Raw genomic sequence first — 27,135 nt, forward strand, 5'->3', positions numbered from 1 at the left:
AAACTACTCCCCAGTTCTGTAGCTTGTAAAGGAAGGTTCTAGTAGCAGGAAACTGCAGCAATGACACTCCACTGCTGCAGTGAGCACCATTCTCTGACCTTCTCACTGCTGCATATCCTGTGCAGATGGCTACCTTAGATCCTCAGGATGGAAATGCACTGAAAATCTCATCCAACTCTTCCTCTAAGCAAGGTTCATCAGCTCTGTGCTGAATGGCGATAGCTGTACTTCCAGTCTCAGCTGAAAGGAATACATTTACATTGCACTGCAATTGCACAATGCTTCAGATAGAATGGGTGGGTAACAGTCACAGGAAATCTATCCTAGACATACAGCTCAGATTATCTGGATTTAGTTTACTTGCCTTCTGAGAACATGTTTCTCTACTAACAGTACTCCCAAAAATCCAGGTGCTCTAAAACATGCATAACTGCAGATCTAGAACAGCCACTGTAATGTATGCTGTCAGCAAAGCCAGTGATTTTACACAGTTTTCTTTTTATAAACAGAAAGCAAGAAAACCTGAAAAGAAACACAGAAATGCTTTCATATGACACACTCCAGAACTAAACAGTATAATTACACTAACGAATATTCTTCAGCAGTACAGGCGTTTGAATTCAAAGACACAAAACTACACCACTCCAGATATGTCAGTGCTGTGATGCAGAAAAACAGCACAGCCAAACACAAAGAAGATAACAGCACATTCTCATTTCTCATGCACAAAAACAGTAACAGATCCCTTCCAGTGCATTTAATGAAAACTGTCTGTCAGATATGCAGTGTCATAAACAGGCAGTACTGTACTTCTGCCACTGCTTGGAGCTGACAAGTTCCAGCAGACCTCATCAGATAAACTACATGCAGGTTCACGTTTAAGGCCAAATGTTCAGCATGTGCAGCTGTAACTGCAGATAATAAACGCTCTCTCAGCAGAGCTTCAGAAAGGCATGTCCTAAAACTAATGAGAAATGAGAGACATTTTGGTATCTGAAATTAAATGGGCAATAGAATACTATGAAATATTTCTAAGAAATAATTCTCCGCTTTCACTTGGAAATGCATGTTTTTATTCCATAGTGTTTAATCGCCGTTATGACCACTTCATGGAAATGAAACACATCAATCAAGTGAACAGTTCACACTGCCAAAGTCAGTACTTACCAGGAGATACATTACTGACTGCTAAACCTGGCAACTTTACTATAACCACACTTCTTTTCAGTTCTCATAGTACATTTTTCTGTACAACACAGCTTTCCTTCCCTTTTCTTCAGATATGAGCATAGTTCTGATGCTGCATTTTAACAAGTTCACATGCTCAAAGATGGTTTCCTTAAAAATCATTTTACCACATTGCACATCAACGTGGAACTTGTAAAACCAGTCATAAAACTGCTGTTATCTGTACAGATAACCACTCCTTTAAATCAACATCCTCCCTGAAAACTGTCATGGATGGAAGGCCAAACATAGCTCCTGGCTAAGCTAGCCCAAATCTGTTGACTTCAAACAGAACGCCCCCATCTTCTGAGATTTTGTTTTTTTTGTATAAAAGCTTCCTCAGAAGGTTAATGAAATTAAGCTTTCAATCTATTCTAGATTTTCAAAAGGGAACATTTATCCTTTATCAGTGGGCAGAAATGAATTTTCCAAAGTATTAATGAATTTCTGTCTCATCCACACTTTGAAGTTTTGATACCATTCTATAAGCTTTTTTCTTCTTTGAATTTTTTCTTGCAAGCTCATTTTTTTTTCTTTCTCTAAAACAGCAGGAAGCTCTTTCCAGTTTTTAATAAAGATAAATGGAGCCCCCATGGTTTTTAATAATTGTAACGGAGCACTGTGGTACACCGATGAATTTCCGCAATCACCAAGCGTCACGACATCTTCTACAACAGGCAGAGATCCATATGAACAAGCCTCATAAATTCTGTAGCATTCTGTATTTATCCCCACTGGGCACAACGTCAGATCACTCTTCAGCAGAGCATCTTGATAGCTCTTGAAACTTTCATTTGTTTCCTGAGGCTGCCACCTAGGAATGTCAAGAGGCTGAAATTAACAACTTCCCCATGTGCATTACAACAAAAAGCAGAGAAATGCTTTAATACCTGTTGTTTGTAGAACATAAAGCGTGAACGTAAAAATGTAAAAGCCAAAAAATAGGCTTTTACTTCTCATCTTAAACTTTATTGAAAAAATCACTGTTGAAACCAGATTACAGCACCTTCTAGGTAGGTCCTTCCAGTAGCACACGGAAGTATAAGGAGCTAACTGAAACTGCTTCAAATCTTTTGCACAACTCAGATGATGCATATGTCAATTTACTCCACAACTGAGTTCAGAAAGAGACAAGGAAACACTTCGATGGACTTGCTAATGAAATTTTGTTTTGCTTCAAATCCTACGAATTGGTGAAGGCTTACTCTCTCAATCCCTCTGCTCCAGCATGTAAAGCAATCCGTTAACCCTGTTACAGCACGCCTGGAGTGTCTCAGAGTATCTGTGAGATAAGAGTCATGCTATGTTCACCGCCCCAGTCTCTTCATCAGGGTAGCAGAGGTCTCCCTAAGCACTGCTCTGTCTACTATCAATCATTTCACAGGTGATGCTTGGCAAAATTAAAAAGAACAATCATACTCTTATTTCTGTTAGCCAAAAGATCTGCTCTACCTATTAGAAGCAAGAAAGTTATGCTGTTCAGATTAAATCCACTCTTGTACAGAACACAATACTGCTGCCTTTTTCTTCTGGAAAGATTAAGACATGGGATTTAAGACAAGTATTTCTTCTTGCTTTATAATCAAATATATATATATATAAAGATGCCTTCACATGCAGTACACATAAGAGATTGTTCTAGGTATTGAAAAATAAAACACACTTTACATAAAATATTGCAGCAGAAAGAATAGTGTTATTAAGCCTCTCACAAAGAATCCTGGCAATATTCTCTTTAACCATGACTGTTACCTTTATTTGTTTTATTTTTTAACATTTAAGAAAGGACTGTTAGTAATGGAGCAGGCAGAAAAGTCAGAGTATTTTCAAGAAGCAAATCAGTGTCTTACTGTTCTCTGGCTGCAATCCAGCAAAGCTTATCAAGCCCATCCTGCTTCAGAATTTCCATCAGGGTTTCCCTAGAAGAGTTCTTGTAAACTGTTCCTAAGAAATTACACAGATATGACCTTGGATCATGTAGCATTGACCAGCTGGGTTCCACAACTGGAAAATTTCTGTAGCTGTAAAGAGAACGTACACGTTAATGTCCACATTAGTTAATTATATGTCAAAAGAAAATACATTCTGCATCATTTCATGTTTACAGTAGCATATTCTAAGATTAAGACCACCTTTGTAGTTTCTGTTAAACCAATCTACAACTGTAACTATAAGCAAACCAGTACAAGTTTTCTCTTAAAAACTTGGTCTTTATTCCCTTTGTCCTGACCACTCACTTCTGGAACGTCCCCACAGACTCTTTTGACACCACAGAAACTGCATGCATGCTACAAATATCCTTGAGGAACACTCTTCCAAAAGCAGCTGTTCATGATGCAACCACTAGTTTTGGCTGAAATGCTCAAGTTAATGGCAATTACAGAGTTAAGTCTCAGCTACTGAATCTCAACATTCTCATCAGCTAAAAAATACCACTGCTGTTCTATTTCTCTCTGAGGAAAAGTAACAACAGCTATAACCTGATCCCAACCCTTTCAAAAGTGGTTTCTATTTTAGTTCGCGATGATTTAATTCTCATTAATACATTGGTTGCTCCGAAACTAATGCCTCCCTTTTACTTCAATGAAAACTATAACAAAATGCAAAATAACACTCTTTGGTAGAACAAATTCTCAGTGAGAGAACAGTATTTTTCAATACAGACATCACCATTAGCTGTGCATTTTCACCAGTGATCAAAAAGAGCCTGCATGCCACCTCATAAAAGTCTGCACGGCTGTCCATAAAGCGGCGTGTCTTTCATTGTCAGCGTTGCCACTGCTGAAATGTACCACCCACTGCCTCAGCATGCTCACATTCACTGCTCGGTCTCCAGAAACATTCAGCAAGCATCAATGAATGCCACTGGGTGCCATTTTTTCCACGTGGAGGAATTCAATGCCACACCTTTGCTCTATATGCACTTCCATGTCACAGTGCCCCTCTGCTGCCACCTGTCACACAGCAACGCCATGTAAAGGGATACTGGTGGGAAGGTTCAGCCTCTGCTGCTGTACCACCACCATCTGCCTCTGACAGCATGGACCAACATAATAAGATAGGAGGCGTTACTTTCAGAGCAGCACTCGTAGTTTGGAATATCTATGCTCATTTTCCTCAGTCTGACTTAATACAGCATACTAAATTCAAATGTGACATAAGCTATGAAAATCATCCTGAATTCTTTTGTTCTTAAATTACCATGATACGAAGCTAAAACATTGTTAACTCTCTTAATAAGGATTAAATTGGGAAAAAATAGATTTAACTGAACCAAACGTGTATCTACTTTAAATAAACAGTCTGAGACCTATGTAGAACAAAAAAGGTTTTGTGAGTAAGTAGTTAAGCCAGCTTATTCTAATGTGATACTGGAATATACTAATTCCAAATGACAGATGTATAATTTATTTTTTTGGAGTCAAAATAGAGATTAAAAAAAAAAAAAGTAACACCAATAGTACCCCATGATGTTTTTAAAAAGCTGCCTAAATCCTACCCTTCGTTTTCTATGCAATTATTTTAATTGCTAGATGTAATTTTGAAAGATTCCAACGCAGCATGTGGAAAATCATTAACAGGATCACGTTCTACAATTTATTTACTATCCTCATGTGGGGTTTCAGTAGTAAAATTCCACTTCCAGCCCTCATACAGAACAATTAGGCTTCAAACACAAATTTGTGTCTACAGCACTTACGTAGCTACTCCTAAAGGCCACTGGAAAATATCTTCTTCATTTACCAGCGCATAGTCATATGTTACAAAGAGCAGATTTACAAATCCCCCGTGTCTTTTCAGGAACGGTTGAATCCACTCATTGTTGCACCGCTCGTTTCCAAGCAGCACCACAGCGACACGTTGTATCTTGTGAGTCTGAAGCAGCGTTCGTGCGTAATGCAACCACTGAGTGGCATAAGCGACCTTTGCTTTTTCTCTTCCATTCAGAACTAGCACAACGTTTTCAGCTTCAACTGAGAAGTAGCCAGGAACTACAGATGGGCCAGTGATGAAGCTGTGAAAATCAAAATACAAACAGTAAATACACTTAAGGCAAATTATTGACCTTAAGTCTTCTAAGCATCCTCACTGCGTGCCAGAGATTTTTTTCTTCAGTAAACGCCACATACCTACGTGAGTGCAACCACTTCTGCTGTTAATATCTGCAGTTATAACACAGAAATATATAACCACCTTCAGCTTTATTTAGGAAAAAAAAGAGGTCAGGTCACACAAACATTTCAGGTATGAAACTGCATTTTTAGATCTATCTATACATTGGAATTGCAGCCATGTAGCAAAATCATTACATCACCGATCATTAACAAGAATGTGAAGTGCAGGTACAGAAACAGCCCATTACAAACTGCCACAAACAAACCAGTGCTTGCCAGCTCCTGCCCTTCCAATACCTGCTGTGCTAACAGACCATGGAGTGATCTCAAAGGATCAGTGATTACACGCCTTGGGAAGGAGCAGAGGTGAAAAAAGACTAGGTTTTTTGTTCTTCCCCTCAGAAATCAATTTCGTGTTAGTACTCCAGGTTGAAAAACATCAATGCATTACTAGAGTTTTTTTAACTACCAGACACACTTAACTCAGAATAAGCATCAATTTTAATTAATTGAGAATAAGCATGTGGTACAACTTGCATACTGAGACTAACAGTTAGTTTCAATTCAAGCATGCCTAGTGAGAAGAGAATTCACAGCAAAGCCATACAGGCTGCTTCACTGAGGATGTCTGAAACAGGCTGACCTTAGGTCAGCATTTCTAAACCTGAGTTAAGCTGCCATGCTGTGTTTCAGTAGCTTATTTTGGAGACAAGACAAATCGTGATTTGAAACTAAGACTGTTCACAGACTGAATGTAAATCATGCCAAGACAAAATCTGAAGTTAAACATATATTGAGGAAAGACTTAACAGGGCACAAGGACAGTGACAACCTCATCGCTGAGGCAAGAGAGAACACCCTGAGCATCAGAACGTAAGAGGATATGCAGGTGATCACTTTTTACAAAGAGACCTGGGGGAAAAGTGTTTTACCCATGGACAGTGCTGTAAGGCTACCAGTCGTGCAGGAGTAACAAATGTACAGCTGGGGAGGCAATCTGATACATACGTAGGGACACATGAATTTTATCAGCATGACATTGTGCTGGAGGGAGAAGACAAAGAAAACACCATTCAGTTATAAGAACACAGTACTAAAGTTGTGCTATTAACTCCCAGTCAGAATACAATAGCAGTTAGGAAACAGAGAGGAGGTTACAGAAGCTGCAAATTCATTATTCACACAGACTGTATTAAAGCCTCATCAGACTGATACACAGAGTTTGTATTTTTGGACTCAATGTAACAACTTGATTCCAATTAAGCCTCTGTTTTTCCTTATTAGTCTGAAACCTTCTACAAAAAGGCAGTATCCTAGACTTGGTCTTCCAAACCTAGTTCCAAAGGTGATAGTCAGAAAGCCCCTCTGTAACAGCAATATAATTAGGTTTAACAGTTTAACAGAGGAAAAGATTCACCTTGGAGACACTTGAAATGAAATAAAGGTATTACTTAAATACAAGAAAATGGACAGCAAAACTCCAAAAGCAGTCATCCAAATGACAAGAAGCTGGCAAGCAGCCTGCAGACTGTTCAAAAACACTGTATAAGAAGTCCATGCAAACTGTACACCTCAACCCAAAAAGGAAACAATGCAACACCTCAGAAAAAAAAACAACACCTAGCTTGATAGAAGGGTTAGCGAGGCTATGAAAAGGTGAAGGTCACCACTAAAACCAGTAAGAAGCCTGCCCTGATAAGGAAGGCAGCAAAGCTCATGAAATACCTCAGATGAAACACAAACAAAAAATTAAGGTTAAAAAGTAGCTTGAAAAGCACCTTGTAAAAATATGTTCAGACTGAATGGTGAAGGCTTTTAAAAATATAAAAATCAAAATATATGAAAAAACTGTTAAGACAAGTACAGAGCTGGTGGGACCACTTAATGGCAATGGTTTGAAAAACGTACTCAGAGGTAACAAAGCCACAGCAGAGAAGATTCCCACACCTACTTCATTTTCTGAAGCGGAAAATACAAGTCTAAACACAGTAAGTATTGTATCAAATAAAGAAATTGGACCTGGACAGCTTTCACTTGAGAGTTCTGAAGGGACTCAAGTGTGAACATTGCAGAAATGCTGTCTGTGCAGCTGTCATTATGAGGAGATACAAAAAGCTCATCCGTCAGCAACACTCCCTTCAACAAAAACAACTCGAGAGGACTTTGGAAGCTACAGAGCAGGCAGTATGACTTCCCTCTCTGGAACAACCAACAGTGAAGAGTAACATCGCAAAAGTTTCACCAAAGGCTATTAAGGAAACTGCACTGCCACAAGTTATCCTTCATGAAATCATCTGTCAGGTAAAGAAATCTCTGCCTGTTAATTCTGTAGAATACACTTTCATTCTGCTATCTGCAATGAATCAAGATGTCTGATGTAAGTTTGCACAAAGGGGGAAGAAGAATGGACAGAAGAAAACTGTTGAACAGGGACTGTCCGGGACTGGAACTGTGAGAAAGGATCTCTGAATGTTAAAATATACAGTGAGACTCTCAGTGGAACCTAAGTTCAAGAATGCCTGTATTTACTGATAGGATTCCCTTCTCTACAACATCATCTGAAAGACAAGAAAAGGATGTGAACTGCCTCTGGCCAAGAAAGCTGATAAACTGTTCCCCTACTTACCACTGGAAGTGCCAACATGTAACTAAAATCCACAGCTTAGCAGCTCCTTCTGCATCCGCTTTTAAGTAAGCGCTCCTGAATTTCAGATAGAAGTCAATACTCTTAGTCAAGAATTTGCTTAAAGGATACTAAAAACTCAAAGCTGTTCAAATCTGTACAAAAAATTGATACTCTCCATCACAAAGACATGTATTTGGCTTATTTATGCAAGTGAGTTCAAGTGATAATTTGGCATTTCTGTCTTCAGATTCTTCAAAAATGTTCAGGTGATCTCTGTTTTCTTAATCATTAGACTTACCACAAAACTGCACAACAGGACATATCCGCCACATAGGTCACCTCAACTAGCTCCCTCTAGCCTCATCTAGTAATCAAATGGAAATAATTTACCTCAGCCAGAAAATAAAGTCAACAATTCCAGAAAATATTTTCACCAGTGAGCAGCCAAGATCATACACTTCTTCCCCACAAAAAGCTTCAATCATTTCCAATTTCACTAAGAAGTAGAACTTCAGCTAACTCATTTCAGAATCCCAATTGTTAAAATAAGTTATATGTAGATATTTGCTGTAACTTTCACCAGGGGTTCTTACCACTGCCAAACTTTAACCTCTACTATAGTGGTACCTGAATCAGACTTCACATTTTCATAGGATCTAATGTTCATGTTGAAGCCTCTACTATTCCCAATTGCTCTGAAATCTTTGAAAGATGCATGCAACCACAGGAATCATGTGAGGTTATTACTTATCTGAAACAGGAAGACCAGAGAGAAAATATCCTTAACCATCCAATCGATGAACCTGGTTACATGCAGCAAATGATTCCATATAGACATGAAAAGCATTGTCTGGTAAAATACCTTCATGTCCATCCAAAGAAGACTGGGTGGTGAGATGCTGGCACAGGCTGCCCAGGGAAGTTGTGGGTGCCCCATCCTTGAAGGTGTTCAAGGCCAGCTTGGGTGGGGCCCTGGGCAGCCTGAGCTGCTGGGTGGCAGCCCTGCCCAATGCAGAAGGTTGGAACTGGGAGATCTTTATGGTCCCTTCCAACTCAAGCCAGTCTAGGATTCTACGATTCTTTTACTGTATCTTCACTGAAAGCCTTCAAGAATGGTATTAAATAGCAAATGATATAAAACTTTAAGGTGCTAAATAATATAAAATATGCTTGACTACAGTCTTAAAATGTGCACGGTCCCAGATCAAAATCCATTTTCACAACAAACAGTGCTTCAAGTGTCAAATTCCTTTACAAATAAAATTTTGTTCTGCAAATCAAGTGGTTAACCAAGACACTGAGACTGGTAGGTTGTTTTTGTTATAAACAGAAAGGAATTATGGTTTAGGTACAACCTATTAACGAATGAGTGAATAAAGTCCATTTTCCCTAAACACAACAGAAACCAAATGTCAGGAGACATTTTCTTGCCTCAAATCTTTCAGTCAACTCTCAGACCCAAGCCTCAGTTTTTAGGCATTTCTCAGTTCCCCCTGCTTATGAGGTCTCTTAACTGCCATCTTTCTCAGCATTTTGAGTCTTTTCACACTTCTTTCAAATCTTCACAGAACAGTTGATGGAGTTGCTCCATAGCTTTTGATTTTTTTTTTATAGTGATGTGTTTGGGCTAGAATTCGTTGTTTTTATCAAGTAGGTTTTTCCAGATGTAACTTCCTTATGACAACATTAAAAGAGAGATTGTGTGCATACTCCTCAGTTATCCATGCACTCTAAAATCAAAGTACTTGCAACTCATATTAAAATAATTCCTACTTTGTCATGTACCTCTGCATCTTATCACGCTTTTAAACAAACTCTGCATTGGAAAGCAAAAACTAATGAACTGAAGGCAACATCACACAGCTAGTACCTGAAATGTGTTTTTCCAACTTTTTGGCTTCCTTCTCTCCACTGTGCAGTCACATCATCTGGCTCAAGACGACCTCCAAAAATATGCTGCCATAGATAAAGACCTACATAAATGACAAAGATATGATGGCGAATTTGAATGCACTTCTCTACATTACCAGCAATACACCTAACATAAAAATTAACACATACTAATCACCATTTAAAGAACAAGCATATTGCTCTTAAGCTTTTGTGAAATGCCCACATTCTATGACAAAATGCATCATCATATAATATACCGTGTGTTCTGTGCTAAGTAAAAGTTTAACTAAAGCTGGAAATTGTACATTTCTAAAGAAACTTTAAAAAGAACAAAGGAAGGCCACAACAATGATCCAAGGGATGGAACACCTCCTACAGGGACAGGCTGAGGGAGCTGGGGATGTTCACCTTGGATAGGAGAAGCCTTCAAGGTGACCTGATAGCAGCCTTTCAGCATAAAGGGGAGCTACAGGAAAGAAGGACACAGACTCTTTAGCAGTCTGTGGTAACAGGACAATGGGAAGTAGTTTCAGACTTGAAGAGGGGAGTTTTAGATTGGATATAAGGAAAAAATCTTTTACAGTGAGGATGGTGAGGCATTGAAATGGGTTGTCCAGAGAGGTGGTGGATGCCCCTTCCCTGGAGACATTCAAGGCCAGGCTTGGCAGGGCTCTGAGTAACCTGATCTAGCTGTTGGTATCCCCATTCATTGCAGGAAAGTTGGTCCAGATGATTTGTAAAGGCTCCTTCCAATTCTGAGGATTCTATGATTCTATAAGAACAACGACATGTCTTCAACAGTAGCCAAAGTCCAATTATCCATGAGCAACTCAACCTCTTCCGCAATAGAACAATTTCCCAATTCATCAGTACACAAAATGCCTTATTTCTCACTGCACAATGCTTTAGTTCATAAAGTATAAACATGACAAAAATCCAATTTTAATAAAATATGACGCCTATCTTCCGTTGCGTTCTAACTTCCATAGGATTCAAAATGTGATTCTGTTTCTCTGTCATTTGTGTGACTCTTCTTTGACAGATGTGAAAATCAGCCCTGGAGAGAGCTGTTACAAGTAACTACTCTTATATGGGAATTAACGCAATGCTGAATAACTACCACTTCCTTAATCATCTCATTTATGGATATACACATATTTCAACCATATATATAGTATATATATGTATTTAAGGAAAAGCAGAGGAAACCATTCCACCAAAGTAGTTGTGATTAAGAAGTTGTGATTTTATCTGCTTACCGATCGCTGCTTTCCCCCAGATCTGTACCCTGAGGCGGGTTTGCTCTAGATGAGCCCTTGCGTTTCGTATCAACTTAAGAACATTTTCGTATCTCTGCTGAGCAGCAACCTGTTCGCTTTTCTCATCAGCTTCCCACGGGTTCCACTCCTCGTTTCCCAAAGAAACATGATCGATACCTAAGAAACACAAACACGTAGCTTACATAAAAACTCCCGCCTCACAAGTTTATAGGGATAGAAGTTCCAGGAATCCCAAGCGCAACGGCAGCCCGCCCCTCAGCCCGCCGGGCTCGCAGCCACGGCGGCGGCGGGAAGATGGCGGCCGCCAGCGCAGGCGGGCAGCAGCGGGGCGTGCGCTTGATTGAGGGGGGTCCTCGGCCCCGCTCTCCCCTCAGTGTACCGCCCCGGCGCCCCGCGGTGCTGCCCGGGATCCCGAACGCTGACGACGCGGCGCGGGCGCCGCCGCTCGCTCACACCGAGGCCTCTCCGGCTCGGGCCGCCGCCGCCGCTCTCACCTCGCGGGCCGCTGCGGTCCCTGTGCGGCGGGCGGGATGCGGGCGGGCGGCGGGGCCGGAGGAAGACGGTGTAGGCCGCGTAGAGAGAGAAGAGGCCGTAAGCGACGAGCAGCGCGGAGCAGAGCCGCCTGCGAGCGCCCCGCATGCCGCCCGAAGCGGGGAGCGCCGTGAGGCGGCGGCGGGAGGGGCTGCAGCCGCGGCCCGGCCCTGAGCTGCGTGCGGCCCCGCGTGCCGGGGTTAGCGACAGCGCGGGGCGAAACGAAAGTCAGCCCAGTGGTTTTATCTCACGGAAAGGCGACACAGTCGGGTCGCTTAGCATAGCACATTGAGCCGTCAGGCTTTACTAAAGCTAGCTGTTACAATTCCTGGAAAGCAACCAGCAGCCTGTTTTCTAACGATGTGATCATTACGATGTGATCCTAATGATAGTCGAAGCCCAGTGACTTTCACGGAGCACAGAGAGGATTTGCTGCACTACAGATCGTAACACAACACAACCCACAGCCTTCTTCTGACTCTGAGTACTTTGCTTTTTTCTTGACCCTTTTTCTTTTCTTTTTAACCCTTTTTACCCTTTCGAGCACTGAAATTTGCTCTAACACTGACCTAAAATTTATAGAAGGGACCTCTGCTTGCTCCAAATCCAAAGGAACCTGCTTGCCTTAGCAGGCCTTGGGAGATGCCAAATCTCAGATAGAAGTTAGTGACCTACTCACACTCCCAGAACTGGAAACATATCCTGGTGGCCTATAGCAATAGCAGCAATTCCTTTATTATGGGTTTCCTTTCTGGTTGATACTTGACTCATTTTTTTCTAGCCCATTTCCTAATCCTGAATGTAACCATGGTTTTAATGCCATCCAATTCAAGCTTTCCTGTAATATACTTAACGATGCCAACAGAACTCTGTTGCAGAAGTGAAAACCAAGAGGCTTGTTCCTTTTGGGCATCATGGCCACTTTATCTTGGCTATGGTAATGTACAGTGTTTTTGGGTGAAAAGTGCACCAGATAAAAGCTTTCAGAATGATGACAGAGTTTTTATCTCAGCTTCCTAGCTTATTGCTGTGTGAATGCACAGTGAAGCAGTATAGTCCCAAACTTTGAGAAGAACAGAGACATGATATCTGTAGAGATTGATATTAAACCATTTTCAACGCTAAGTGCAGTCTATTTTCTAGTCTGCAGCAGTAACTGGGTTCACTTGGTGAGCTACAAAAAAAAAAAAAAAGAAAAAGAAACAGGATATCCATGTGCAAAGAGTTTACTACTTAATTTAAAATATACAGTAATATAAAACTATAAAAAATATTTGGAAAGTCTCTCTTTTTCCCACACAGATGCAGTTAACTTCCTACAAGAGGGAGAGGATTAAAAAAAAAAAAGACTAAGAAACTAGCGTGACTTAAGAACATATTTATTGTTAAGAGTATATGAAGAGAGATAAAGTTAACAGAATGTCTAACAAGTGAGGATCTTAGAATAGGGGCTTTATGTAGGGACTCTATATATAGTGGTAAGACTAACAGGAAGGTAAAACTGAAAGGAACCACCTTAACCTTGGAGATTCCTTGAAATCATGGGACATCATGCAGCAAATGCCTGTACTTCCAACGTGGTGTTTGTGGCAGCCTACAAAGGCCTCGCAACAACCTACTACTCTATAGCAAACTCTTTATAGTTGCTGAAGACCTAAAGCCCATCAAAAGCCAAGAAGAGAGGAGGAGAGCTTCACTAATATCCTAGACCTTTGCACAAACAAAATATTTGAATCTACTGGATGATGCGAAGAAGTAGACTCATGTCTTCTACACAGCAGTACCTAAGGCCTAACAACAACTAATGAGTCCTGGAAAAATTCTGAACCAACACAAGAAGAGTAAATTGCATTCTTAAAACAGAAAAGTGTTAAGTGCATTAAACAAATGCCCTTTCTGTTCAAGAACTCATTTCAACAAGTGAAAGTTAGCCTGGAGTTTTAAAATTAGTATTGTGAACGTGGCTGGAAGCCTAAGTCAAAACATTCAGGTAATTTTGAGTAACCAGCTGTAGAAGTAAGCTTTTCGTTTCTGTGAAAAAATATTCTTTTTTCTGTACATACTGTAATAAAAATATTTTCTGCTATTTGTTTTTTTACTGCTCATGACTCAGACAGTAAATTATTCTGTAGTTTCCTTTACACCCTCCACACTTGATGTCACTGGGAAGTTGTAGAAAACTGTATTGGTCAGTATGTAACATAGAGCTGAGCAAGGTTCTGGGCACAGCTGGGAATGAAAGAAAGGATCTAACAGACCTCATCAGAACATGGAATCATAGAATGGCTTGGGTTGGAAGGGACACCAAGGATCATCAAGTTCCAGCCCCCTGCCGCAGGCAGGGCCACCAACCTCCAGATCTGATACTAGACCAGGTTGCCCATGGCCCCATGCATTGGCCTTGAACACCTCCAGGGATGGAGCTTCCACAGCCACTTTAGGTGGTCTGTGTCAGCACCTCGCCACTCTCTGTGAAGAACTTCCCCCTGATATCCAATTGAAACCTTCCCTCCTTGGGCTTAAAACCATTCCCCCTTGTCCTGTCACTATCTACCTGAGTAACATGAAATGAAGACAGTTGTTGCCAGTAACTTTCTATAACGCTTTTTGGGTATAATTACTGCTCTATTAGTCCTGTTTTAATCAATTAAGAAACCTGTAGGGTGTCCTCATACTGTCTGAAGAATGTAGGAGGCAGCTGCTATTGCAAGTTCGTTCTTGCAAAGGCCCAAATCTGCTAAGCTGCTTTGTACAAGTCTGAACAAAGGGGAAAAGTCTGTAGGAGGCAATTAACGAAACATAGCTGGAAAGAGGCCTTCATTCTACCTGCAGATCACAGCACCCATTCTGAGGCTTTTCACAGATTCTCCTCTGGATTGGACTCCAGTGGAGAGAGAAGTGAGAGTCCCTGTTGCTCATTAATGGAAACAGTGCTGTCTGTGCTTCGTGTGAGAACACCCTAACGTCATCCTTCAGGCAGAAGCAGACTGGGGCCTTTTTTACCTGTCTGAACTGTTCCCTCAATGGAGTGATTCCCTCTGGCAGAGAGATGATGGTAAGTGACTGCTGATAGCGGTAAGGAAATAAGGGCAGTGACCTCTTTCTTTGTTACAGCAAGATCAGTAGGAGGGAGTCCATCTGTGTCCTCGAAGCCTCTTAGTTAAAATGAGAACAGCTTCCTCTTGAGAAACTGATGTGCTGCAGGTATGTCAAAGGTGGTAGGGTTTTTTTGTTGTTTGTTTTTAATTTCAATAAAAAGCCAAATTGAACTATCAATCGTATGTTTCTCTCAGTTACAAAGCATAAATATCTGGAGATATTTAACCTTTTAGATAAAAGGTTTGTCCTGCTGCACTGCAGGCACTTACAATACCTCCAGGCTGTTGTCTGTATAGACTGTCAAAGCACAAATCCATCTGAAACAGCATCTCCACCAATAACAAAAAGAAAAGGTTCATGGCTGCTGCTTTCATGACTGTACCATCTTAGACATTAGTCATCGGGACCAGGATAGACCTTTTCAACAACACTGATGGGTCTGGCAATAAAAGCCTGATCTCGAGCATGGTCTCCCTCGTTCTGCAACTGTTGAACTACCACTAATTTCTTAATGCATAACTAAAACAGGCAGTAAAGTCAGTTTCCTGTTCCTTTAAGATTTATTTGATGTTTTCAGTAAGTTTTATACCCCATTTGCTGTCACAATAAACTAAACTTTTCTCAAAAACATGGTTTGTTCAATCTTTTGCTATTTTAAGTACAAATTTAAGACAAATATTTTGAAAGCATTTATAAAATCATCACTGATACATTTTCCATTTGCATAAATATCTACATTTTTTAATAGTATAAATTACTGCTTTGTGGATAGAAGGGATTACAAACTCCCAACCTTATTTTGATAGCATCAAGAAACATATTTGTGTATCATATCCATCTAACAAATTTCAAGGGAAAGAATTTATTCTTATAGGAAGAAGTTTATATACTCTCAGGATTTTTGGTCATATTTTAAAATAAAAACACACTGGCATATCAAACTGTGGTGTCATGCTGACTTTTTCCATCACATGATCTATGTAGAAAAGAATGGATCATATAATGTCTTCAGAGTTAACTGAGGTAGCTGTGGTGCCATTTAAAAATCACTTGAAACTGCAGTTTCTTTAAAAATTATTTCTGTAGGACAAGTCTTGTAATCTCTCATGTAAGAACTCTAGTGCTCCCCTCTGGCTCACGATCTGTTATGCTTTTGGCACTTGATTTGAATATATTCTGCTGCATTCATGTATGTGCCTCATCACATTACATGGGTGAAAAGTGCAGGAACACAGAACGCTTGCCAAAGGGTGGCAGTGTGTGTGCTGTCCCAACCATTCAGCACAGCTGCAGTTTATTCAGGAGACAGGATGAATGCATGGAGGTTTATTCTCAGAAAGGGTAGCAAGGTATTGGAGCAAGCTGCTCAGGATGGAACTACCATCCCTGAATGTTTTCAGAAATGTATAGATGTGGCATTTCAGGACATGGTTTAGTGGTATGGTGGTGATGGGTTGATGGTTGGACTAGATGGTCTTAGTGATCTTTCCAATCCCAATGACTGCTTGAAAGAATCACCTGGGAAACTGCCCTAATACGAAAAGAGGCTAGTTTTTGAGGAAAACTAACTGAAGACTCAGAAACAGTCTGTCCTATTGTGCTGGAGGAGTAGAAGCCAGTAACTCAGAGTCTATTCAGAAGCTGGGTGTCTTCACATTCACGGGGCTGCTTAGGATTCACTCAAGATGCTGTAAAAGCTGGCTGGTATGATTTCAAGATCACTATTTATCATCCTGGCAAGTAGGTGAGCCTAACCCTGACAACTTGAAAAAGTCGACATGATATCCATCTCTTAAGAAGAAAAGAAGTGCTGGGGACCTAGAGGCTGCTTGAATCTTTAGTTTTCAGCTTAAACTATAGAAAAATGATGAAGTAGAACCTCTCGAAATTAATTTCCAAACATGTGAAGGACAAGATGATGAAGAGTAGTCAGAAGATTTGTCTTACCACATCATATCTGCCAACTTGTTTGCCGTCTATGATGAAATGCCTGGCTACATGGATGATGAGAAAAGCAGACTTACTAAACCTTGCCTGTTCCAAGACTTTTGATCTACTTCAAAATCCTTGTCTCTAAGCTGAAGAAATATAAGCTGGACAAGTGAATTTAGTTTAATATTCAATGGCTCAAACAGTAATAATTAATGACTCTTTGCCCAGCTAGTATTTGCTAATGAGTGAAAATTATTTGGGGATCCATACCAAGGCGTATACCATTCAGTATCTTCATTAAAGGCCTGAATGAAGAAGTAGCAAATTTGCAGCTGCTGCTAAGCTGTGGAGGAATGTCAGTGGCACACCAAACTTCTGGTGTGGAGAGGTCTTGAGAAAACTGACAATTGGAGCAACAGAAACCTTGTGAATTTGTTAAACAAAGGTAAGTGCAAAGTTATGCACTTGGAGTGTAAGAACACCCATGTTTCAGTACAAGGTGGGGGCCAGCAACCCTGCTAGAAGAACCTTGGTATTACAGTAGATGCCAAATAGCTTATCACTCCACAAAATTGTTTACTTATAAATAAGGTTAATTGCATACTAGGCAGCTCAAGAAGTATTGTGACCAGCAGATCTAGGGAATTTTCTTGACATTGAATTAAGTCTTTTGAGACTCAAGCACAGGCTAACAAGAGTTGTGTTTCTGCTAGTCTAAGCACCAAGCATAGGGGCTTTGCCATCTTGTTTCTAAAACATTACAAAGAGTACAACATCGGGGAATGCTGTCATGCTGCTATGATCTGAGGGATTAGGTACTTATGTCACTCCAAAAGTAATGTCTACTATTTATTTCCATGCAAACTACTGGAGATACAAAGAGCACAATAACACTATTTGGTAGAACAAATTCTCAGCTATGAAACACTATTTTTCACCATAACCATGCATTTTCACCAGTGATGAACAAAAGCCTGCACGCCATGCTCAATAAAATCTGCACCACACAGGCAACCTACTGTATCACAGCTGCTATGACAACATAGTTGCTAAAAGAACATTTGCCATGCAAATCTTCCATCCGCTTGATGAAACAGAAGTCAGAAGGTTCCAAACCCAGATTATATGGTGGGCACGGTGGTACAGTCCAACCAAGATTAGCAGTGTGCTCCACAGTCTTCAAACTGATAAGGTGCCTGGCATTATCACATTGCATGAGAAAGGTTGTCTTCTTCTCTGACCTGACTCTGGATGTTCAAGCCTTCAGCTTACTCAGCTAGTGAACTAGCTGTAATAAGCTCAACTACTCAAACTACTCTCAACTACTGAAATAAAGTGCTTCTCCTTTATTAGTGAAAGCAGTTGTAATCTTATTTTTAAAACGTTATCAATTAAATATATCATCATTTTAGTATAAGTGAATCCCATTTCAAGTCAAAAGGAATCTTTACGCAGAGGACTATCCCAAGAAAAATAAAAATACAACAATCAGAAATATAACAGAAGACAACCAAACCATAAGATCGAAATATAGAGGTTACAGAAATGTAAGACTTTCATAGATGAATGGATAAGGGTTAGTAAGGAGCAGAAACACATAAAAGGATAGCAAAGGATAGATCTAGATACTATAATTCAAAAGAATAAAACGTCACCTAATACAATATGCAAAAGGCTCACTAAATACAAAGTCTGTGATAACAGATCTCCTGTGCTCCCTTTACTGCCTGCGCTGGTTCACACTCTCTCCCTTTTCAAGGTACAGAGGCTCATGCTCCTTTTTAAAACCCTAGGAGGTTTTTCTTCTCACTTGTGAATCTCTCTTCAGTCCCTGACCTCTTTCTCAGAACAATGATTTCACTCTAGGAGGAAAATAAGAACCATACTCCTTTCCAGCCATAACCTTTTTTTCAGAGCAGTGAAAACTGTGCTTTCCTGTTTATCATGTCTTTGAATGGTTTCATACAATGGCCGCTTATCAGCCTTCATCCCCACTTATTTTCTGCTGCTTACTGTGGCACAAATTACTGTCACTCGTTGTCTGTTCCAGCCCTCTTCCACACCTTCTGAACAGTCAAGATGATGCTACACGTGGATGGTCTTTTGCTCAAATATGAGTACAGTTCTTGACTCAATTAAAACTAGTAGTGAATCTGAGTCAATGCCTACCTACCAATACTTGAAAAGTTTTAAAAAATGTAAAGTAGTGTGAACATTTTGATGTGTTATAAATGAACAGTTTGATTTTATCATTTCAAAACAGCAGTGCAAAAAAAGTAAGTGCAAAATAAAATAAGTTCTCACTAGGAATGAGCTTACTTCATTCCAGGCTCAGTAAGTTAACCATTTTGAAGAGAAGCTATAGAAGTTTTTTTTTTTTTTTAAGTAATAAAACAGAGGAAAATATTTTGAAATAAACCAAGCAAATTCTTCATCTCCTAAGACAAGAAGCAACAACTTTAAAGGAAAGATTCATTTTCAAAATACTAACACATCATGCGATTGTGAGCATTGCTGTCAGTTACTTTTTCTATAATTAACTAAGGAATTGCAGCTGTCCCCTTCTTTTATGCATGCAGCTTAGATCAAATCTTTTGTGTCTATTTTGTCTTCCTATTTTTTCATATTTTTTCCTGCTGGATATGAAAACAGTGGAAGCCCTAGGCTTTCTGAATAAATCCCACAAAGAAGTGAGTTAACAGAGCTAAAAAAAAGGCAGCTAATCATGAAGGCTGTTACAAACTAAGATTTTTTTTTTTTTTACAAGGGCTGTTCCAAAAGTAATGCCTCCTAATTTATTACATTGACTCACAATGTTAGACTCAGATGGTGGTGGCATAGCAGTAGAGGCTGAGCGTTCTCACCAATATCCCATTACATGTTGCTGTGTGACAGATGGCAGCAGAGGGGCACTCTGACACAGCGGCGTCTGACTTTAAAGTACACACAAAGGAGCACTACTGAATTCCTCCCTGCAGAAGAACTTGCATGCACTGACATTCATCAGTGCCAGCTGAATGTTTCTGGAGACCAAGCAGTGGATGTGAGTGTAGAGTGGTGCATCTCAGCAGCAGCAACAGTGGGGCACCTACTCTGGTGCAGATTTTGATGAGTGCAGCACACAGGTTCTTATCACCAGTGAAAAGGCGTAATTAATGAGTGGTGCTTATGTTGAAAGCTAGCATTTTGTAGCTCAGAATTTGCTCTATCAAACAGTGTTATTATGCCCTTTGCATCTGTTGTAGGTTCTCTGGAAATAAGCAGGAGGCATTACTTTTGGAGCTTAGTAGCAACACACCTAGTTAGATGCCATTTTATTTTTGAACATTTTTTCTGTTCAACTCTTTCATTCCACAGAAAGATTTTAATTACATGGTGAACTCGAATTTTAGGTAGCAAAGGGAAGACCATTAATACTAGTATTTAGTACAGAACCCCTACCTTTCTGAAACTTTGAATTTGAATCTAATGAAATCCATTTATGACAGTTTCTGGAGATTCATGTGATAATCTCACCGTCCATTTACTTGATCTGTTACTTACTGTCACTTATGAAGTGTCTTACTTGTCCACAAGAGATCCATCTGTGTGCAGGGCTGAGCAATAGCATGAACAGTACTTTCAAAGTCTGCTTTTGGCAAGATGATTTATCGTTTCTTAGGATGGAATTTCAAGATACGTTATCTCTGCTTATCATCCTTTCAGATATACCCTGACCAAAAGGGACAAATCAAAGCAACTCCAATGTTTATCTTGTGAATGGCATCTATTCATGTAATCTCACAGTTCCCTAATGATTCACTTCCCCCGTAACTTACTCAAACTATTTAGATCAGAACAGAATGTTTCTCTCTTAATATGGCAGATGGGAAAAACAGCTTCTGAAGGAGCATTATAAGAAGTCAGTGAAACAGAAGAACCAATTAAGTGAATGCAATCAAAGTGAGGCTTTTCCTGTTCATCAGATGGAGCATGCTCCAGCAGAAGGCTGGATCTATCCACCTTTAGAAGCTGCTTTGGTATCTTATCACAACAAAGGCACTGATTTATTGTGTTTTTTTTTTAATACTACAACTTTTGAATCACCCAGAGGTAATGGTATACCTAGCAGTTTAAGGAGAAATTTTCACTACACCAGGTCCCCAGGAGAGCAAATGACATCCCAACACAGAGTTCAAAGGAATGAAAAACTCATAACTCTGTTACCATCTTCATCCCCAGTTGTTCTGCTCACAAAGAACCAAAATAGCTTCTGATGTGTTTCTGGTGGTAGCAGGCAAAGTACTCACAGGCAGTTCATATAGAGAAAAAGGAATAAAACTCACCCAGCTGGCGAAGGGGCTCTCTGGCTACACAGCATTCCTTTCCAAGAAGTAACCTAGGTACAAAAATTGCTTTCCCTTCCATGGCCAGCCCCCACAAGCCCAAGGTGACTCCACCCTAGGCCCACCTCTTCTGGTCACCTACAGAGCACAGGTGCAAACAATTCACCTGTGCTCCCTGGGTCAGCCACACCTCTGCAGCAGGTGCTCAATCACCAGTTCAAGCTGTGCCCTAACTGTTCCCCTACACCATGGCTGCAAGTCTGACCTCCCCACTAGGGCCCCAAGGACAGGGATTAATTAGCAATTAAGCATTGCTGCAAGAATTGACTTCTACTTAGAATATCCTAGAAGGTAGCATCTGGTATGCTTTGCTTCTCTTTTTATTTTGCATGGGAGCTGGAAGTCATTTGGTGCAGTTTACTAGGGCTGAAAGCAGCATGGCCCATAATCAAAACTTTCAGCCTGAACATGACAGAGAAGTAAAAGCATAGGATCAGGTGACAGTATCCTCCAGTCACTGCTGAGATTACTTTAAATGCTTATTTCCTTGCCTTCCAGTTAAGCTGAGAAAAACTTCTGTTTTCAGTTCTTCATAAGAACTTGTGAAACCAGTAAAATAACATTCTGAATTTTTCTACTGTGATTATCACAGAATTGTAGGGATTGGAAGGGACCTCTAGAGAGCATCTAGTCCAACTCCCCTGCCAAAGCAACTCCTTGGACCAGGTTGCACAGGTAGGCATCCAGGTGGGTCTTGAATGTCTCCAGAGAAGCAGACTCCACCACCTCTCTGTGCAGCTGTGCCACTGCTCCGTCACTGCACTGGGAAGGAGTTCCCACACACATTTGTGCGGAACTGACTACGCTTCAGTTTGTGGCCATTTCCCCTCCCTCCTGTTGCCACACACTCCTGAGAAGAGAGTCCAGTCTCATCCCTTTGACTCCCACTCCTTAAATATTTATAGACATGGATCAGATCCCCTCTGTGTCATCTTTTTTCCAAGATGGAACAGCCCCAGGTCTCTCAGCCTTTTCTCATACATGAGGTATTCCACACCCTTTATCATCTTTGTAGCCCTCCATTGGACTCTTCCCAGGAGAACCCTTTTTTTTTTTTTTTTTTTTTTTTTACTGTGGAGCCCAGAACTGGACACAGTACCCCAAGAAAAGGGCAGAGTAAAGGGGGAAGGATCACCTCCTATGACCTGCTGGCCATGCTCTTCTTAATGCACCTCAGGATCCCATTGGCCTTCTTGGCTACCAGGACACATTGCTGGTTCATGGCCAACCTGTCATCCACCAGGCCACCCAGGTCCCAGTGGATGACAAGCTGGCCATGAGCCAGCAGTAATTAACACTATCTTAGTCTTGAATAAGACACAGCTTTCTGAGAATAATTGAGAATTATTAGCATTCATTCTATACTATGTTTACTATCTATACTTGTTCTAGCTATAAAATGAGTAGATGAAGCTTTATTTGGATGTCAGGAAACACTTATTTACAGAAAGGATCATTAAACACTGGAGTAGGCTCCCCAGAGAGGTTGTGGAGTCATCATCCCTGGATGTGTTTAAAAACCCTTTGGATGTGGTGGCCATGATTTTAGCAGAGGGTTGTTAGAGTTAAGGTAGTATGGTTGGACTCGATGACCTTTGAGGTCTTTTCCAACCTGAGTGATTCTGTGATTCTATTTTTTATTTTTTTCATTTCAAGTAATTGAATAAATATAGCACATACTAGATGTGAATCTTTTGGTGATAATGAATACAATTCAGTGATGTTCTCAGTTAACAGATGCTCTTCTGGACTATTCTGTGAAAGAGAAATCCACAAGTTAATAAGAGATTCATTCTTTGGGCTTCTCCACATTTCAGTTCAGTCCTTTGGCTGTAGTGTGAACTGGGACTGCAAGATCATGTCTTTGGCTCTGCTGTGTTTAACTCATCTGTACGATGAACTTTCATAGAACTGGTTTGTTTGCTGTACTGTTGCAATATGCTTCTAAGATTAGAGAAGGCTTCATCTGAATAACTGCACAGCAATATGGCAGCTGAATTTCTGTGCTAATGAGTGCAGTTAATGTTCTTAGCTTGAAAAAGATATCTTCTATAATAAATCCTTCTATAAGGATACATAGTGATTATCTGAATAATTTGTTATGATTTATGGAAAAGAGATTTGAGCTAGTACTCAAGAATCAATGTAATGATCTGAAAAGGTCAGAAAGGATCAGATTTTTAGGGGAGAGAGAACACAAAACGAAACTATCATTAATCCAGTGAATAAGTTACACATTCATAGGAATAGCCTACACAGTTAAATCATTAATGATAAGAAAATCTGGCACTAGGAGTCTACCATGATTCCTCTCTGGGCTTCTCCTCACCTTTATATTTGCACCATTTTCAGATACTTGTTTAGAGACACTCACCTGGCACAACAGCATGAATTACTAATATGATCCACATAGTCAACACTCAGTTGGAGTGCTACATGAACCTCCACTATTTTTGTGAAAGAGAAACAGTTCTGTAGACACAGAAGCAGAATAGAAATTTGCTATCTTTGCTGTAGGAGCCCAGCTGCCTGATTTCAGACCAGCAGATCATCTAGTCAGGCTACTGACATGGAACTTCAGAAGGAGATTACTGGCCTATATATTTCATTGACTTCAATCTTGTCATTATCATATGTAGTCAAACTAATGTGTTTTTGTGGAAACAAACATTTTTACTTTTTTCATTCATTCAGTTGTCCATTCAGCATCTACATTGAAAGTAAAAATCTCTTGATTCTTGAGACATATTCAAACAATAACTAACTGGTAACTGAAATACAAGTTTCTAGAAATACTGAACATGTAAGGAGTCATATGGTATATTAACTAGATAGAAAAGGTCACAAATGTTACTAGGGTAGAGTAGTTAGCCTCATACTTCATGGCGTAGACATGCAGTACTGTCAGGAAAGCAACCTGAAGAACCGCACACAGAGTGACTAATTGTTTGCACTACAGCACATCCCTACACATCTCTGCACCATGGCCATGTTTCTCGGGGTCACTGTTGCCCTGGGCTGTAGCACTAGCAACAGACCTCTTAAGATGTTTACCCTTAAGCTTTTTATTTTCTTTTTAAGTTGCATAGAAAAAAGATAAATGCATCCTTAGTCACTTGTATCCTGCATCTCTATTGAATCTTTTCTTTGACTTTTTAAAGACTATAAATACCTGTAAATTAATACCATCTGATAATATTTCCACTATTCAACTTCTATGCCTTCTCTTGAAAGTTTTTTATTTTTAAGAGTATATATTATATTCCAATATTAAGGGGGTATGAGAGGATTTTTATATGGAAAGATTAAATCACTATGGTTGGGAAAATTGGGAGCAGGCAAACTGTACCTGGTACCACACTGCACAGAAGGAAGGGAAGCAGTCTCTGGGGAATACTGCAGACAGAACCAAGACTACTGCAAAATTTGCTTATGATTCTGTTTTACACCTTGTCTTGGATTTTGCCCTACTGCAAAGGCATTTTCTAGTTCTCAACTGGCAGCTTGTGTAGGCTTTGACTCATCTTGATTTATGCATTTGTTTTATCCAATCTGTAATTTCTGTGTTGCGTTGTCTGCCACCCATCAATTACTAGGAAATGAAATACTACATCTTACCAAAGATTTCATCATAAAACACAAAATCATTCATCAAACTAAATTATATGGGTCCCCTGGAGTCAAAACTATGAAATCCTGAGATTTATAGCTAAATGGATAAAAAGCAAAGATAAAGCCTTTTGTTGATAGAGACCCATAAAATAAGGCAGGGCAGAGTGTACTCCCTGCATTTTAGAGAAAGGCTCTTCCTCCCAGGCACCATGAATTGAAATAACGTACTATGAACAAAACAGCTAAGTTAAGAAAGTGTATCTGGTGGGTCAAGCTATGGTTACAGAGCTTCCTGGTGTCCTCAACCACATTGCAGTGATGCAAATCAGCCTGGCAGCCACATTCACATGGCTGTGGCTGACAGCAGGAGGTGCTGTGCTGTGAATGTGTAAATTGATCAGAAATGCAAAGTATTTTGAAAAACGAAGTACAAGCCTTTCAAACTGCATTCAGTCAACAGAAACTTCTAAACTTAATCTCATTTTTATGCTCCTTCTCTAAATTGACAGTAATTCTATCCCTCTATCTCCAACTGGCCTGTAGTACCGATTAATGTCAGTGCAGTACATTGACAACACAGCACAAGAAATCCCATGAAAAAATATTTTCATAATTATATCAGGTTTTAAATAATGAACAGTAAATAAGATTTGGGTCCTTGTAATAGCAACAGAACCAACACAAAGAGAAGACATTACAAAGAAAGAAGAAAATGAAACACTTACTCACCTTCAAGGATCTAGGCTCATAGGAAAAACTCCACAAAAGAAGGATCACCAGAAGGAGAACCCTCTACAGTGGCAATCAGCCCTTAAATGAAATCTAAGAATTGCCTTCACCTGTGCTCTCAAGGCTGACTGGATCTTTTCTCCAGGCGCTCAATCGACATTTCAGGCTGTGACTCAGAGTTGCTATGCGGTCCCCCATTGCAATTAAGTGAAATGACAAAGTTATAGATCCTAAATCCAGAGATGACAATTTACTCTGATCTCCAGTACAGCATGTGCTGATTCTTCCCTGAATTATTTTTTAACTAGAGCACCTCTTCTAAAAAGATGGAAAATCTCAGTTTAAATGTTTGCAATTTGGACAGGCAGTCATTATTTTTCTGAAAATATCGAAGTGGTTAATTTTCATAATACTAATGCATATGCTTTCTATTTCTGAATGTCTCAACTTTCAACTTGCAAATGCTTCTTCTTGTTATGTTTTGTGCTTTTCAGGCTGAAGAGACCACAATTATTGAATTTCTGTTCCCCCTAAAGGCAATTAGAAACTGCGATCAAGGGACACTTTAGCCTTCTTATAAAGGCAAATGGACTGAACTTCACTTTTCCACTAAGACATGCTTTCCAGTCTTTTTTAATCTTTCTCCTGGTTCATCTCTGAATCAAGATATCCAATTTATTCTTACTTGAGCTGTGGGCTAGGACTGCACTCAGCATCTCATTCAAAAACTTATGAAGTTACATCACCTTTCTAACCCTTTTCAGTGTTATTTTGCTCATTTGTCCCAGGACTGAATTTTTATTTTTCTGTTTTTGCCTTTAGTTCCCACACAAGAAATTTGTCTCCAGCTGACTGACATGATGGCCCAATACTTTTGGTTGCTGTTCCCAAGACAGAATCTCCTTATATGCATAATTCCTACTTTTTTTTTCCAAATTACAATCATCCCTATTGATTCACATATCATTTACTTGCAGCTGCTTATAAATTCATTTGTTTCAGTGCACCCTCGTTGTGTGCACCAGTTAACTTGAATCTGTAAGGATTCTCTGATTTCTTCCAGATCATTAATCAAAATATGAAGGCCGAAAACTGACCTCAATGTGGCCTTTATGTCCAGATGCCCTTAATGAGGCCTCACTGTTTACACATTTATTTGGAAACTTGTCAACACCTTTTTAAAATTCATTTTCTGTGTACCACATTGCTTTTGTTTCAATTACCAGAATGTTGGATAAGGCCAAGTTTAAAAGATTCTGACTATTCTAAATAATCACTGTTCCCACTCTCAGTCACTGAACAAGTGCCCATTAATTGTGCATGGAGTGAAGGGTGCATCTTTTGGGGAAAAAAAGTAAGGGGTTCTTTAATTAAAGGTTATATCACCATGCATATATGTAAGATGGGCAAATTAAAGATATTCAAGCCATCATGATCCCCACATACCTAAATTTTTGGATGCTGGATGTTAGGCCTTATTTTCTCTAACATATGGGACTTCTTTATGTCTGTGTGTGCGCGAATATGTTGTTATACATGAAAACCAGACGGAGGCAACTCACTAGCTTGAAATATTTATAGCTGAGCTAGCCATGCAGCCTGCAACTTTACCTATTTGATGAAAATAAACATTTTGGGATATCACTCATTCATTTGAATGTGAATGTATAAAATAAACTGCATACATTACATTCCCTAAAGGCATA

General features: G+C 39.9%; 1 protein-coding gene across 1 annotated transcript; it reads right to left on the reverse strand.

Annotated features, from left to right (window-relative positions):
• Positions 1-1,056: 1,056 nt before the first annotated feature.
• On the reverse strand, positions 1,057-11,795 carry RXYLT1 (ribitol xylosyltransferase 1). Its single transcript, XM_065743356.1, has 6 exons — positions 11,636-11,795; positions 11,121-11,297; positions 9,839-9,941; positions 4,928-5,242; positions 3,078-3,248; positions 1,057-2,041 (listed from the first exon to the last, which is right to left on the reverse strand). The coding sequence occupies exons 1-6, from the start codon at positions 11,778-11,780 to the stop codon at positions 1,624-1,626; spliced, it is 1,329 nt and encodes a 442-aa protein (XP_065599428.1). The 5' UTR covers positions 11,781-11,795; the 3' UTR covers positions 1,057-1,623.
• Positions 11,796-27,135: the final 15,340 nt, after the last annotated feature.

Source organism: Cyrtonyx montezumae, unplaced genomic scaffold (assembly GCF_038088225.1).
Source record: "Cyrtonyx montezumae isolate F1298 unplaced genomic scaffold, pur_monq_1.0 scaffold_3, whole genome shotgun sequence".
In the NCBI taxonomy this organism is placed as follows: Eukaryota; Metazoa; Chordata; class Aves; order Galliformes; family Odontophoridae; genus Cyrtonyx; species Cyrtonyx montezumae.